Below are 16,494 nucleotides of genomic sequence, written 5' to 3' on the forward strand. Positions count from 1 at the left end.
CGTCTAGCCGGGCGCCAGGCTACGTCGATGTGCGTCTGTTTTTTCGGTAGGCGGTCCTCCATACTAGCTGACTGTAAATACAACCTTCACCCTCCGCTCTCCATACTGGACTAATTAGCGCCAGTTAGCGTTTGTCATTACGTTTAGGGGTGAAGATTAGGAACACCTCTCAATTAATCTGCAATCAGCTGTTTGTTAATTAGCTAACCTGTTCTAAGTGGCCTTAAGGGCTCTTGTGTAATTAGCTAAGCTGCTGGGATGCCGGGCGCGTGTGTGTTGACATTGACCTGAAGCACACGCTCATGCACGCAGGATGCGGGCACCACACATGTATTATACTATACACATGTATATATATAGATGTTCGCTACTATAGATACACTGGCATCCTCTGTCACGGTCGAGATGGACAATAACCTGGCTCCCAGTCAATAGTTCCATAAACACACGCACGCACGCACCTACACGAGCACTTAACTCACACATACGTACACACAGTAGGGCCGCTGTGTTTGTTCGGAAACTCACACACACACACACACACACACACACACACACACACACACACACACACACACACACACACACACACACACACACACACACACACTTATGCATACATAACATAGCCTATATATATATGCACTTATTTCACACAGGCGTACTAGCTTACATACTCATGTGTTCACCCTAATTCTATTCTTGCCCGCTCACTCTCATGCAAATGCACAACCCTCGAAAGCGTATCTTAGGAAAGGGTGGGAGGCAAAAAATATATACTTATACACTCACTGTACACATATACATATACAGTACAGTGTACTGTACAGTGTACTGCGTATACTCTTTTGAACATTGCATCCTTTTTATGTGCGACAACAGCCCCAGCCCCATCTATACGAGCTGCCTCTCTGTCTGTGTGTCAGAGCGGTTCTTAACTCGCTCACTCCGAAGCCATTTGTTTGCTCTCCTGCCTCCTGACATTGTCTGTGGTAATTAAAGGAGCGCGCTGAAAATTTATGGTTTAATTATACAGGCCTTGTTATGCAAAGGAGACCAGGATGGGCTGATATGCTCAATAAAAATAAATAAATTCCACACTGGTTTATTGAACCACGCGGGGCAGGGCAAGAGCGTGGCGCAATCGCTTTCACTCAGGTGTGTGTGTGTGTGTGTGTGTGTGTGTGTGTGTGTGTGTGTGTGTGTGTGTGTGTGTGTGTGTGTGTGTGTGTGTGTGTGTGTGTGTGTGTGTGTGTGTGTGTGTGTGTGTGTGTGTGTGTGTGTGTGTGTGTGTGTGTGTGTGTGTGTGTGTGTGTGTTTTACAGCCGTTTATATGCCCATATGCAGTTGTGTCTGCATCCAGCCATGCCTTTGTGAATAGACACACACACACATGTATACACACACACACACACACACACACACATTTGTGTATGTGTGTTCTCCTAACCGGACAACAGCATGGATGGCAGAATGTGAGTGGGTGAGAATAAGGAAGGGGGGGAGGGGGGCTAGATGAATTGCAATCGATCGGAGCTGGTTCAGTGTATTGATCGGCGGGCGTGTTAAACCCTACTGTAGTCTATGAAGAACACTCAGTCAGGGGCTCATCCTCCTCTACATAACACACACGAACGCCAACAAGCACATGGCCGCGTGGAAATGCTTGTTTCTGTGTGTTGGTGTGTGTGTGTGTGTGTGTGTGTTTGTGTGTGTGTGTTTTGTTTGGGCACGTGCGAGTGTGAAAGCGTGCACAATGCGGTGTGGCTCAGCAGCAATGGAATGTGGATTATACGGCTGGGTAATACGGAGAGAAAGAACCACTAATATCATGATATTTATGTCCAAAATGCATTGATATCGATGTGATGATATTGTGGGGATGACTGTTGGTACTTTCACAAAATATTTACACAATGAGGTTTTGGATAATAATCTAATACCTATTATTATACTAAAATAATAGAATACCGTATCTAGTACCTGCTACTGTAATGCAGCCTGTAAAATCTGGAAGACAATATCGCACAATATAACAATATTAACCACTTGAATCTCAGTATCCATATTCTGAAACGTGATGCGCTCTGACGCTAAGAGATTTGGTGTATTTGGGGGAAAAAGTCTGAAGGGTTCAGGTGGTTACATTATATATTCTCATATCACAATATCAATATAGCGTCAATATATTGCCCAGCCCCAGTGCATGTGTTTGTATGACCATGAATTTGTGAGCGTGTACTGTATGTATGTATGTGTACTCTGTGTGTGCGTGCGCGTGTGCGTGCGTATATCGCATTGGGGAAAGTGATCTTGGCTCTGGCCCACGAGCCGTTTCTCTGAACTGATCTTTGAGTTGGGTATAAATAGCACCGGCTCTATAAATAAAACAGGAGCACCTTTCACACTGGCGTGCACACACACACACACACACACACACACACACACACACACACACACACACACACACACGCACGGGCACACGCACATGCACACGCACACGCACACACACACACACATTCACACTGACACATGTACACACACACACACACACACACACACACACACACACACTGTAAACATACACCCACATGCTATACCTCTTGCATCTATAACGGGGGTGTTGGATGCATATAAACATAAACATACAGAAAAATAAACAGGGGGGAGTGGATGTCAAGCGATATATCACGTCCTCATGAGTCCTGATACACAAGCTATACATGTCATGTGACACAGTGACATATTTACATAGACGGTGACCTACACCTACTTAGCACTCGCCACATGTCTGACCCTTGACCCCATGTTGTCCTATACAGGACACCGACCCAGTCTGGCTGCACGGTAAAACAAAATCCTCAGTGTTAATGTAACTCTGAAGAGTGTATGAATAGAACCGAGGTTCTATTAATATTCATACACTCTTCAGAGTTACATTAACACTGGGTTTTAATGTGTAGGTCTGCTTGTAGTAGCCCTCCAGACACCTTAACAGGCTATGGTTCAAGGTTTCTTTATATCTTCCATCATGTGTGCGAGTACAGAGGAGTAAAACTAAAAAAAATTCCTGGTCTCCTCAGACTTGGTAGCAGCAGAAATGTAGCTTCTCTTTTCTTTTTTGGAAATGCAAATAAAAATACCACCTCCCGCCCCGGTGGTATTTTTATTTGCATTTTTTTCGCTGCCTTTATTAACATGCAGAGAGAGAGTAGGGGAACGATATTCAGCAAATGTTTCCTGCTGTCCGGGAATCAAACCGGGGACTCGCTGATAAAGGCATAGCGCCCATGTGGTATGCACCCTAAACATTCGGTTACCGGATCCCCCTGTAGCAACGGTAATAATAAGAAGAAGAAGAAGGAGAATAATCAACAAATATAGGAAATAACAAAGGAATAAAAAATAATAAAGAGAATGAAAGATAGCAGCAGTATCAACACATTTTGTCCATTGGTCGTAGTGCTTAAGCCACATCCTGTCAGAATCCCTCTCTTCCACCCTCCCCTCCCCCTCTCCATTTCCTACCTCTGAGGACACCTTGTAATGTCACTACTCACTAGTGTCATCTTTAGCTAAGTTTTCCTTTCGCTTCTTTGGTCATAGGATCATATTTGCAACATTATATTCCATTGCATGCTGCACTGGATGTATTCCGATAACACTTTGCTCAGCCGGTGCGGAGTTGTTTTTATTTCTTCCAAGGAGCAATTTTGCCTATTTGCGGTTATTGATGAAGAGAATAGATTTTCTTCTCTAGAAAGCAAGCCTGAAGCTTGAAGTGGTGAACCTCTGAACGCGCACTTCAGGGGGTACATAATGCCAGAGTGCAAAATAGAAAAATGAAGGGAAATTCCGCCTTAAGCTGCTAGCTTAGCAGCGACTGCGGCGTGTATCGTTAGAGGTTGCCTTGAGTTAACCCGCCAAGTTAATGCTATTGAATGTACATGCCAATAAGACCAAACATGAACTCTAATCCTATTTATGTAGTAGTGCCTTTTTATACATTCACAGGGCTGTCTGTCTGCCCGGGCTACACTCGGCACTAGAAGTGTTTTGAAACGGGGGGGAGATAAATTGGTACAGTGAGCTGGAATGCAGCAGCAGTTATTTAAGGCCCTGTAGGTGCTGCCTTGCCATATGCTCCATTATTCCGCTTGGGAGGGGCCCATGTGGGCGGGCGGACCAGGCTAGAGAGAGTGGAGGAGGGTGAGAGAGAGAGAAAGAGAGAGAGGAAGGAGGGTAGGGAGGGAGGGAGGGTAGGAGGGGGGGGGGGGGGGTGAAGGTGTGATGAAGGCAGAGGAAGTGCAGGAGAGGGGAGTGGAAGAGAGAATGGCAGGGGAGGAATTATTTCAGGAGAGCCCCCATCACGGCCGCACGAGAATTTTGGAGATCGGGATGGCACGGGAAGCCTGAGGTGAGAGGGAATTATCTCAAAGTAAAAATGATCATCGTCGCCCCTCAATATCCGGTTCTCTCGCCCATCTTCCTTTGCATAATTTATCTCGTCAGATTTTTTAGGCACCAGTAGATTATAACTCACAAACCGTTGACCTTTCAGTGTAGTTTTTTTTTTTCTTCTTTTTTTTTTTTCTTCTTCGGTGCGTAACTTGATATCTGTCCGTTATTATGGGCCGAAGAAAACGGCACGTTTCCTATCAGGCCCAGATTTTCTAGGCCTGGTGTCGTCAGCCTGGTCCCCGTCCATCATTCTCCCCTTCTCCCCCCAGTTCCCGGTGGAGCCCGTCAGAGCGCAGGCCCCTCGCTCTCTCTCTCTCTCTCTCTCTCTCTCTCTCTCTCTCTCTCTCTCTCCTCTCTCTCTCTCTTGTCAGACCAGAGGCCTGTGTTCCTGAGCAGGGCACGGCTCTCACGTTAGCCGCTCCACAGGAACACATCCCCAGCATTCCCTCTGACACGCCGGCAGCAGCATTACCATAATTGGCTTTTCTACATGACGGGACAGAGGAAATAATAATGTCATTTTATTTACAGCCCTCTTGTCCCGGTCCGAGGGCTATCACCCCCTCCCCGCAAACTCCCCCATCATCCCCACTCCCCACACAACCACCACAACCACACTCCTCCTCCACATACACTAACGCATATACACCCCGCCTCCTCCTCCTCCTCCTCCTCCTCCACCTCCTCCTCCACCTCCTCCTCCTGATCTCATCTCTCTTCTTCTCCCTCTCTCTCCCTCCTGCCCGCCGCTAGTCTCGTTGGGCTGCCACGGCGTGTAGGTCAAGCGATGGCTTTTTGATCAGCTCCTGTCCAAAGCCATCAGGGCTGAGAGGCACGTAATGGAGAGCAGGGTGACAAACAGAATCTGGGGAAGGAATAAGACTGCCAGTTTCCCATTAGGGGCCCGGGCCTAAACGGCCCGTGGCCCCCGCCCCGCGCCGCTCCCACCCCCGCACCGCCTAAATCACATGAGTGAAGGGGCCCACGATTGGACATTAGTGCCGCAAATGACTGCCGTGATTGCCCCCTCTCCCCAAACTCGCATCAAATAAATAAAGAAATGTGTGTAAATAAATAGAAGAAGGGGTGGGTTGTCGGAGAGAGATGGGACCGGGGTGCTGCTAGCTAGGAGGGGAGCTGACTGGTTCCACTCCCGCCTCCCCCCCCCTTCTCTCTCTCTCTCGCTCTCTCTCGCTCTCTCTCGTTTCATCGCCTTTCTGCCTTTCTTATCTGGTTTGTTTGGCTTTGACAGCGGCCAAATGGTGAAGCTCCGTGAGCCTGACAGAGAGTTTTATTGATTTAACAACCGGCAGACTCTCGGCAAAGAGAAAGAGGGGAGGCAGAATGGAAGGGCGGACAAAGATACCAAAGTTTGAAAAGGAATGATATGTTTTCTCTCTCTCTCTCTCTCTCTCTCTCTCTCTCTCTCTCTCTCTCTCTCTCTCCCCCACTCATCTCTCTCTCTCTCTCCTCTCTCTTTGCCAAAACGCTGACGCGCCTGTGGCTGTATTTCATTTTGGTATCATTTACAAGAATCAAATCATACACAGAGTGGAGCGCCGTGTGATTGAGTGTGTTTTTAGAGATGATCTGTTTATAGTTTGAAGCCCCGTCGTCTCTCTCTCTCTCTCCACTCTGAGGCCCTGTGTTCCTGTGAGACAATACCCAGGGCGTTCACCGGACTCTTTCATCACCAGACACCAACTCCAGACCAGCACACATAGTCCACTATGTCCACAACAGCAGTGGTTCTCAAACTTTTTCATGTCAAGGAGCCCCAAAATGATCGTATTTGGCCGCGGACCCCCATCTAAAAATATTTTGTTCCAGGGACCCCCAGAAGCAAAGATTTGAGTTACAAATGTTCACTTAAAAATATATATACGTATATCCAAAGGTTTGCAACATTTTTCACGATTTCTCAAAAAATAGCAGGAGTGCCCTATAAGCTTGTATATCTGTTATTTTTGTCAAAGCCAAAGTATAAAAGTTTAAAGTGGTTTAAATGATTGTGATGCTATATTAACACATTTTGCTGGGGACCCCCTGGAACCCCATCAAGGACCCCTGGGGGTCCACAGACCCCACTTTGAGAACCAATGCACAACAGCACACATAGTCGACTAGGGCCATAACAGCACACATAGTCGACTAGGGCCATAACAGCACACATAGTGGACTAGGTCCACAACAGCACACATTGTCAACCAGGTCCGACTGTGGGGCAAACTGGTGCTTAATGTGCGCGTACACAACAAAGTCCTGTGTGTTCATTTCACTCTGAACGCTTTTTTTTTCCTTCAGAGCAACAGGAAATATCACTCCTACAAGATTTAGACTCCAATCCACCTCCTGGTTAACTTATGACTTCAAAAACCTGTATCTCGGCTCCTGTGCACTTTTTTTTTTTACAATGTTAATTTAACTATTTTCAACTGGCTGCAACTATGGAATGGATTTTTTCCCCCCAATTGTACGAGACCTGTATGTGTGTAATGAGGGGATCACCGTGAGGACGGTGATCACTGAAAATATTTTGTGACTACTTGAAAAAGGTTCAAAATGTTTAAAAAGTCCTGGCACTCAAAGTATAATATTTTAATAAACCTCTGGCACCCAATGTGTTAAGCCCTATTTTATTCTATTCTATTAGTTCATGACACGCCATTATGCAATGCGTAGTGTGCTTATCGATCTGCCATCTTTGAGAAAATGTCCCCCAGAATTTTAAAGATATTTGGGGGAAAATATTTTGTGGGGGACATGACTATTTTTGATAATAATTTGAAAAAAATATGAAAATGTTTTGGAAAACGTTTGAACATTTCCGCCTATGATGACAGGCCCAAAGATATGGACGTCAGGGTTAATGTGGATAAGTAGCATCCTTATGCTCTGAATTCCGATCCATTTGGATGCTAATATTGTTTGGTCCATGCTTGTGGATTGTGTGTATGTGTGTGTGTGTGTGTGCGCACGTACGTTCGTGCTTGCGTCCGTGCGTGCTGTTGTGCGCACGCCTCTGCGTATATTGCCAATGACCCGGTGGCGTGGCTGGTGGGGTTGATCGCTGCCGTTTGTGACAGTGAGTCTACGGTGCCGTCCCGGGCCACGCTGGCTGCTGTCTCCTTGATGGCGTCGCATCCCCGAGCAGAAGTGACAGGCGCTTTGGCGCCCGCGCAGATGGCCCTGCTCACAGCCATCACCCGCTCGGCAAACCAAACCGCCAGGGACGGCCGGGCACGGCGGCCCGGCGCCCCTCCCTCCCCCCCCCGAACCCGCCCCTCGCTGTCGGGTGTCGCTCTGCATATGTGTGTGTCTAGGATGCGGAGAGGAGGAGGAGGAGGAGGTGGTGGGAAGCTTAATCTGGTCACCAGTCGGCTCCACGAAAGGCGCCTGCATTGCCTTTGTTGTCAACAGTGATTGAGCAGACTGATCACTGATGTACCGCTTCCAAGTGTTTCTTTGAATGCTGTACCGTCGCAGCGTCCCGTCAGGAATAGGTGCCCTGCGTCGAAATAGATTAAAATAGAGACCGCCGTTTTCCCCCTAATGTTTCATCAGTAGATTGTGGTCTTTATGGTTTGTGAAACCGTCCACTCGTTCGCCTCTGATTTCTATTTCTTTCATTCTTTCTCTTTTTTTTAAATACAGCTGTCTATCTCGGCTATTCCTTTGTCTGTGTGTGCTTTTGATATCTCCCTGTTTGTTGTTTCCATGACAACGTGGCAGGACGGGCATTGATTGACAGGGATCGTCAAAGGGTTCCCTGGCGTTCAGTGTTCCGTGCCCCTCCCTGATGCAGCCTGCGTTTTGTCACTCACCCAGGGAGATTTCTGATGATCTGACGCTTATTCCTGCTGTGTGTGTGTGTGTGTGTGTGTGCGTACGTGCGTGCGCGTGTCTGTGCATGCGCTCATAAATGCGAGTGTGTCGGGTATGTGTGAGCGCGTGTGCGCGTCCGTATCGCTCTGCCAGCTATGATGGTTTAGCAGATTTTGGGACACGAGTAATTCGCATGAAGCAATTCACGGCGAGCTCACACAAACGCGCCAGGCTTGTGAAGAACGGATAGCCATTCCCGCCGCGTGCCGTCGGTACAATCTCTCCCATGGCTGATGTGGGTTGATAGTCCCCTGTTCTGGAAGCAGGTTAGTGCGGGAGAGAGAGAGAGAAGGCACAGTAACAGAAGACACTCTGCAGATGTGTTGTAGAAGAGTACAGCACATAATGCTAATCTGCTGTGTTAGGGATTTTCAGGAGTTTTAGGAACTGTCTCGGTCTCAGTCTGTCAGTGGGATTGAAGCGCAGCCAGGTTCTCCTGTAGTGCTCTCATTTCACTGAAATCCTGTCAGGCGTCGGGGAGTGTGGGGGAAGAGGGGGGGGGGGGGCTCATTTCACTGAAATCCTGTCAGGCGTCGGGGAGTGTGGGGGAAGAGGGGGGGGGGGGGGGTTGGGTTGGGGGGGGGGGTGTTGCTCATTTGGAGAAGGGTGTAACTGTGCCACACGGTGAACTCTTAGACTCACAGGAAATATACTGTATATTGTGGTCCGCGTCAGGTTCAACGTTGCACCGGAAGAGCCCAAAACAACGTATGCGTGATGTGTTGTGTCTGCACACACACACACACACACACACACACACACGTGGGCCAGCGAGGGAGGAAGGCGAGCGTGCATGCAAAGATGCGTTTCGCAAAGCGCGGCGCTCACAATCGTAAACGGGCTCTCACGCAAACGCACACACACACACACACACACACACACGCACACATATCCACGGTCGATGGTGCAGCTGCTCGCTCACCCCCCCTCCCCCCCCTCCCCTCCCACTCCACCCAATCTCCTCTCAGGCAGCAGTAAATGGTGCCAGTGTATATATATCAGGTATTATGTCCACTTAGATTATGATATGACAGGTTAGCGTGCCGTTTGAAGCTGACAGCACATCTGTTTCATCAGGAGAGACTGATACTGGCATCTAGGACACACATCTCACCATGGAGGAAGGAGATAAAGGAAGAAGCGAGGGGGCCGTCTTTCCTGTCTCCCTCCCTCGCCCCCTCTCTCTCACCCGCCCCCCCCCCCCTCCTTTTCTCTCTCGCACCCCCCGCCATCTCGCCACCTCCTGCTTACTCCCACCCGCCCACCCACCCCCCACATCTCCCCTTCTCTCACTCACTCGCTCTCCCCTGCCTCCTGTCTCTTCCGCTTACTGCTGCTTGCCGTGTCTTTCTTGTGCGCGCCTGTGCAATGGGCACATACATATAAAGCACAAACACAATCTCGACGGTTTATCCACCTATATCTCGCTTTCTTTTACACACTCCGTTATACCATTGAACCTGTTACTGTCTCTGCTCTGTTTCGTTCTCTTTGTCCGACGCATTTTGATCACGCGTTCTTGTCGTGATGTTTTTGTCCGCGCTGTTTTGTAGGCATATTTTCATGCAATATATAGTGTGTGTGTGTGTGTGTGTGTGTGTGTGTGTGTGTGTGTGTGTGTGTGTGTGTGTGTGTGTGTGTGTGTGTGTGTGTGTGTGTGTGTGTGTGTGTGTGTGTGTGTGTGTGTGTGTGTGTGTGTATACAATTTATATAGCACTTTTCTAGGTACTCAAAGTCGCTTTACAGAAACAGAATATATATATATATATATACATAATATATACCTGTATAATATATGTGTATATATATATATCAACCGTCTATGGTGCGGCACGCCTGCGCATGGATCAGGTTTTCTTTCAGTTTCCGTCTCTGCCAGACTCCTCTTTATTTAGCAATGACTGAGGCAGCCTCGGTCTGAGCTCCATTGTTATGCCGATTCTCGTGCTTATTAACTCAAAGAGAGTGACCTTCAGCTCGCGAAACGTGGGCAAAGGAGATGCTGCAGTATCTCAAAATGAGTGTTTTGTTTCCCTCCCCTCCGATGGGTTGCGTAACCCTAACATGTGAGGGGCTCAAGTTCACAGGATGGATGAGTGAGAGGAGATAAAGCATGGCGGGAGGGTGGGAGAGAGAGCGAGAGTGAGATGGGGGGGAAAGAAAGAAAGAAAGAAAGAATGGGAGAACGGAGCATGCAGCTGGCTAACAAGGCCAAACAGCTAGTGATTTCCTGGGGAACATGAGGCATGTGCTGGAGGAGCGAGGAGTTGGGAAGGAAAAAGGACAACTGTCAGAGGCTCAGTGATTTATTTTTCCCTTGGAGGCTTTTTTCACCACTGGCTTTCAGAGACACATGTGTGTAAAATGCACACCCACACACACACCCACACACACACACACACACACAGTCACACACACACACACACACACACACACACACACACACACACACAAATAAAAGCCCATATTTCCCATCATCGAGTATTCATTCCATGTTATTTTGTCAGTGGTCCTGTTAGTGTGCTGTAAATCTTTTATTCCACCGAGCTGACCTGTTTTCCCTCGTCTCCTCTCTCCCATTTCCTTCTTTTTTCCCTCTCCTCTCCTCTCTCTCTCTCTGCTCCAGCCTATGGGCCCGAGGACGAGCTTAAGGCGGACACTCCACACGATGAGGAAGAGCACCTGCAGGACGACGGCCTCTCATTGGACGGCCAAGACACGGAGTTCCTGTGCAACGAGGAAGAGGAGGACGTTGACGGAGGCCAGCCGCCCAGCTACAGAGACTCTCCTCTCAGCAACGGCACCAACCCCGACGCCGGCTACGGCTCTCCGCTCAGCGATGCCAGCGACCGCCTCACAGACTTCAAGAGCACTTCCTCCCGGGACGGCCAGGAGCGGGAGGGGGCCGCCTTGCCCGCCTTCCCCCCCAACAACGGCCTCTCCCTGCAGGACAGCCTGGCGCAGATGAAAGCCGTCTATGCCAACCTCATCTCGGACGCCTCCTGGTCCAGCATCGCCATGGACATCATGAAATCCAAGCCCGCCGCGGCCGGCAGCCTCAGCGGCGCCCTCGTCTCCGCGGTGGCGCCCGCTTCGGCTGCTGTCGCCACCGCCACCGCCGCCACCGCCACCGTCAACAAGAGCAGCGAGGACAGCGCTACCGCCGGCAGCCACCACCACAACGGGAGGAGCTCCCACAGCGCCGCCGTCAACCACGCGGTGCCGAGCAGCAACGCTAACGGCACGGCGGTCAGCTCCCATGTCAGCAGCCACAGCGGAAGTGGCCACGGCGGGGGCGGCCACGGCGGGGGCCACAGCGGCGGTGGTGGTGGTGGGCCGGCGAGTAACGGCGTGGCCTATGATTGGCACCAGGCGGCCCTCGCCAAGACTTTCCAGCAGAACCCCTACCACCTGCTGCCGGAGCCCAGCCTCTTCAGCACGGTGCAGCTCTACCGGCAGAACAACAAGCTGTACGGCTCCGTCTTCACCGGCGCCAGCAAGTTCCGCTGCAAGGACTGCAGCGGCGCCTACGACACGCTGGTGGGCCTGACGGTCCACATGAACGAGTCGGGCCACTACCGAGACGACAACAAGGACAAGGAGGAGGAGCGGGGCAAGCGCTGGTCCAAGCCCCGCAAGCGCTCCCTGATGGAGATGGAGGGAAAGGAGGATGCCCAGAAAGTGCTGAAGTGCATGTACTGCGGCCACTCGTTTGAGTCGCTGCAGGATCTCAGCGTACACATGATCAAGACCAAGCATTACCAGAAAGTGCCTCTCAAAGAACCGATGCCGGCGCTGGCCACGAAGCTGGTGGCCTCTTCCGCCAAAAAACGAGCTCTCCAGGATGCCATACTCTCCCCCTGCTCCCCAGACTCTGTCCATGCTGCCGGCGGCGACCATAAAGGTCCGGTTAACCCATATGTCACGCCCAACAACCGCTACGGTTACCAGAACGGCGCCAGCTACACGTGGCAGTTTGAGGCCCGTAAAGCCCAGATCCTCAAATGCATGGAGTGTGGCAGCTCCCATGACACACTGCAGCAGCTGACCGCCCACATGATGGTCACGGGTCACTTCCTGAAGGTCACCAACGCTGCATCCAAGAAGGGCAAGCAGCTGGTGTTTGACCCGGTGGTGGAGGAAAAGATCCAGTCCATCCCACTGCCCCCGACCACCACCCGGCTCCCCACCCCCAGCAGCGTTAAATCCCAGCCGGTGTCCCCCGCGCTCTCTGAGGAGAAAAGAGAGACGGGTGAGGATGAAAAGATGGAGTTTTGCGAGCCGGGTGAGAGAAAGATAAAAGAAGAGAGAGAGGACCCGGGTGAGAAAACGGAGGTAAACGCCAAGTCGTATAAGTACCTCAGAGAAGAGGACCTGGAGGAGTCCCCGAAAGGGGGGCTAGATATCCTCAAGTCCCTTGAGAACACTGTATCCAGTGCCATCAGCAAGGCCCAAACTGGCACCCCCACATGGGGCGGCTACCCCAGCATCCACGCAGCTTACCAGCTGCACGGCATGAAGAGCACCTCCACTATTCTTCCTGCGACCGTCCAGAGTGTCCAGATGCAGCCCATGTTTAACAGCAGCCTTCGGGGCCTGGTGAGTGATCCAAACTCCATCATCCACTCTCCCAGGAGCCCTTCCTCCCCTCCCCCTCTCAGGAGCAACGTCACTGCCATGGAAGAGCTGGTGGAGAAGGTGACCGGGAAAGCTGCCTCCGTTAAGAAAGAGAGAGAAGAGAAGCTGGTGAGCTTGGACCGACACCGGCCCCCGTCCTCCGTCAAGTCCCCCTCCCCGGCTCTAAGAGAGCAGAGGGAGCATTTAGCTTTTCCAAACGACCTCTCCGTAGGTAAACAGCCCATCGCGAGGAACGGCAGTCCTGGGAGTGCGGAACCGGAGCTTGTCTGCAAGAAAGAGCCCAAAGAGAGCCTCCTAGATGGCCACAGCCATTCGAAAAATGGCGCAGATGCCCGCCAGTCGCCAGTAACCAACGGCAACTGTTTGGGCATCATCACCGATCATTCACCAGAGAGGCCTTTTGTCAACCCTCTCAGCGCACTCCAATCAATCATGAACACACACCTGGGCAAGGCCTCAAAACCGGTGAGCCCAGCCGCAGACCCGCTTGCCATGCTCTACAAGATCAGCAACAGTCTGATAGACAAGCCATCATTCAACGTCACCCCTCAGGCCAAGCCAGCTGAGCCAATCAACCGCTATCAGTTCTATGAGAGCAGCGACCAGCCAATAGACCTGAGTAAATCCAAGTCCAGCAGTAACAGCAACAACAACAACAACAACAGCAGCAGCAGCAGCACACTGCTCAACAGCAGCAGCATTAACGGTAACAAGCCCCTCATGTCTCTGTCTGACTCTGTCTCCTCTCCACTCAGAGAGAACGCTCTGATGGACATCTCCGACATGGTGAAGAACCTCACTGGCAGGCTGACGCCCAAATCCTCCACTCCCTCCTCCATCTCGGAGAAGTCGGATGCGGACGGCAGCGCATTCGAGGACGCCCTGGAGGACCTCTCCCCGATCCAAAAGAGGAAAGGGCGGCAGTCCAACTGGAACCCCCAGCACCTCCTCATCCTCCAGGCTCAGTTTGCCTCGAGCCTGCGGGAAACCCCAGAGGGTCGTTACGCCATGACCGACCTGGGGCCCCAGGAGAGGGTCCACATCTGTAAGTTCACAGGCCTCTCCATGACCACCATATCCCACTGGTTGGCTAACGTCAAGTACCAGCTGAGACGGACGGGGAGCACCAAGTTCCTGAAGAACATAGACTCGTGCCAGCCCGTGTTCCTTTGTGGCGACTGTGCCTCCCAGTTCAGGACTGCGGCCGCCTACATCGGCCACCTGGAGTCTCACATGGGCTTCAGCCTGAAGGACCTGTCCAAGCTGTCGGCTGAGCACCTACGGGAGCAGCAGGCTGTCTCGAAGGTGATCACGGACAAAATGACATTCGGCAGCCCCCTGTTAGCCTTGGCCACGCCAGAGGACGACACAGGCTCCGTGTACCAGTGCAGACTTTGCAATCGGACATTCGTCAGCAAACATGCGGTCAAACTGCACCTCAGCAAGACCCACGGTAAGTCTCCAGAGGACCACCTGGTGTTTGTCACTGCTCTGGAGAAGCTAGACAAGCTGGAGAAAGTTTAAAATATGGACGAGGGTCTAGAGCTTAGAGAAGAGACTGACAGCTGTGGAACTGACCAGAATTTCATTGCACTAAAATAACGTTGTTCACAGTTACTGCACTGGGCGGAACTGAGCCGTCAGAAAAAAGAATCAGTCTTATTTTTGTTTTGTTTTTTTGTTTTATTTCTTTGTGATAACTGCCTGACTGGACCATGTCTTTTCATGTTAATTTTGCTTTTTGTTTTGCCAAGCTTTTGTTTTTTTTAACACTTATTTTGTAATGTATTTATATGCTATTTGTCTGATCTGTGCATGTATTTTAGTGAATCAAGGTTAAACACGAGATTTTAATCTTTTCATGGCAAAAAAAATACAACTACTGCTTCAATGGTAACTAAAGTGGTGAGTGAAAAATGAAACGGGGTGGGGGTGGGGAGGGGGGGAGAAAACTGTATAATACTTGATATGAAGAAGGTGAAAATTAATTGTATACACCAAAAGAATGGAAGAATCCCCTGAAAGACTGAAGTAGCACCTTAGACATTTGAATTTTATTTGTAAAGAGATTTTTTTGAAATATTCTGCATTTGTCAAAATCAGATTGATTTGAGAAGATCAAGGACTATAATTTCCCCCTTCCTTTATTTTTTGAGTTCCCGTCACTTCAAATGTTTTTTGATGATGAATGACCGGCTCAGAAATCTGTCGGTGTATTAGAAAAAGAAACAGATCATGTGAACATTTGGAATAATTGAAATGCTGCTTCTGGTTACAAGTCAATCAGTGAAATGAATGGCCGTCAGTATGCAAGTTTGCTCAACAAAAAAAAACACACACAAAAAAATAACAAAAAACCTTTTTCTCGATGTGAAGTATCACCTTATAGCAATTTTCCAGTTGTATGGTTTGTTACGAATTTTCTCTTTCTAAATCGTGTCGCTTTATTCAACTGTAAAAAGAAGAAATCGGTCCGTTACATGTAAATGATTACCAGTGAAATGTCAGTACTCCATAAGACATATCTTACCATTTGAAACAGCTCCACATTCTTTGTACCTTAAGGTGTGTGCATTCTCTAACTTTTATATTGTCATTTTATATACAAAAATAATAAAAAAGAAAAACAGATGGTGTACATAGATATATACTGTAGAGCTACAAAATGTCCTTTTTTAAAGAAAAATACAAATTTAGCTTCTTTGGCTTGGTTTACAGAAATGATTTTAATTATACTTGCATCCAATTTGATGCATGATATGGTGTGGAAAAAAATAATTAAGCGATGCACAATGACTATACATTTCAATGTTTTATCAACAATATTGTAAAAAAAAAAAAAAAAAACTTTTTAGCACCAATTAGTTTGTTTCATTTCATGTCCTCAATTGTAAAATAAACCCCAAAGCAGTTGTTAACAGTCGCAGATTTGTGATTGTGTATTCATTTTTCATGGAGGTGCGCATAAATGCTGAATTCACATAGATTTGATGGGGGTGGATTTGATTAGAATTGGCTATATGGCAAATTAAAACTATTACCCATCTTTCATTTCTGACATATTATCCTTCATTTTGATATTCTTGTATAAATCAGATTTAAGAGCTTTTACCACAACTGTCTAGGGGGCCTACAGGATATTACATTCTGCTTTCCCAGAGTACATGATGCATGTCTCACGTCTCAGTTATACTTAGTTACTCACCGGTCTCTCGCACTGAAAATAAACGATGTACAAGCTACAAAAATGTGTCGCGATGTGACGCATTGTGAGCTTTTTTCAAAATGTGTCGTGATTTGACGGAATTGCGAGCTTGTAGATCTGTTATTTCTGGTGCGAGACACCATGTGCAAGAAAATATAAATCAACGCTTTCAATCTGCTTGGAGTCGAGATAAAAAATGGGGGAAAAAAGACATGACATGAGGCTCATCATATGCTACTGATGATGATTGTAATGATGAAGATGCTGAGGGTGATAATAAGTCGTAAGGGTGCCTATTGTGCTGC

General features: G+C 49.0%; 1 protein-coding gene across 2 annotated transcripts in view; it reads left to right on the forward strand.

Annotated features, from left to right (window-relative positions):
* Positions 1–14,904, forward strand: part of LOC308084601 (teashirt homolog 1-like) — a 46,539-nt gene extending 31,635 nt beyond the window's left edge. For both annotated transcript variants that reach the window (XM_080427334.1, XM_080427333.1), the window contains exon 3: positions 10,973–14,904. In XM_080427334.1, the coding sequence (XP_080283460.1) occupies positions 10,973–14,508 (3,536 nt within the window). In that variant the 3' untranslated portion in view covers positions 14,509–14,904. The remainder of the gene's footprint in view (positions 1–10,972) is intronic.
* Positions 14,905–16,494: the final 1,590 nt, after the last annotated feature.

Source organism: Gymnoscopelus braueri, assembly GCF_963280865.1.
Source record: "Gymnoscopelus braueri genome assembly, chromosome: 4".
NCBI lineage: Eukaryota > Metazoa > Chordata > Actinopteri > Myctophiformes > Myctophidae > Gymnoscopelus > Gymnoscopelus braueri.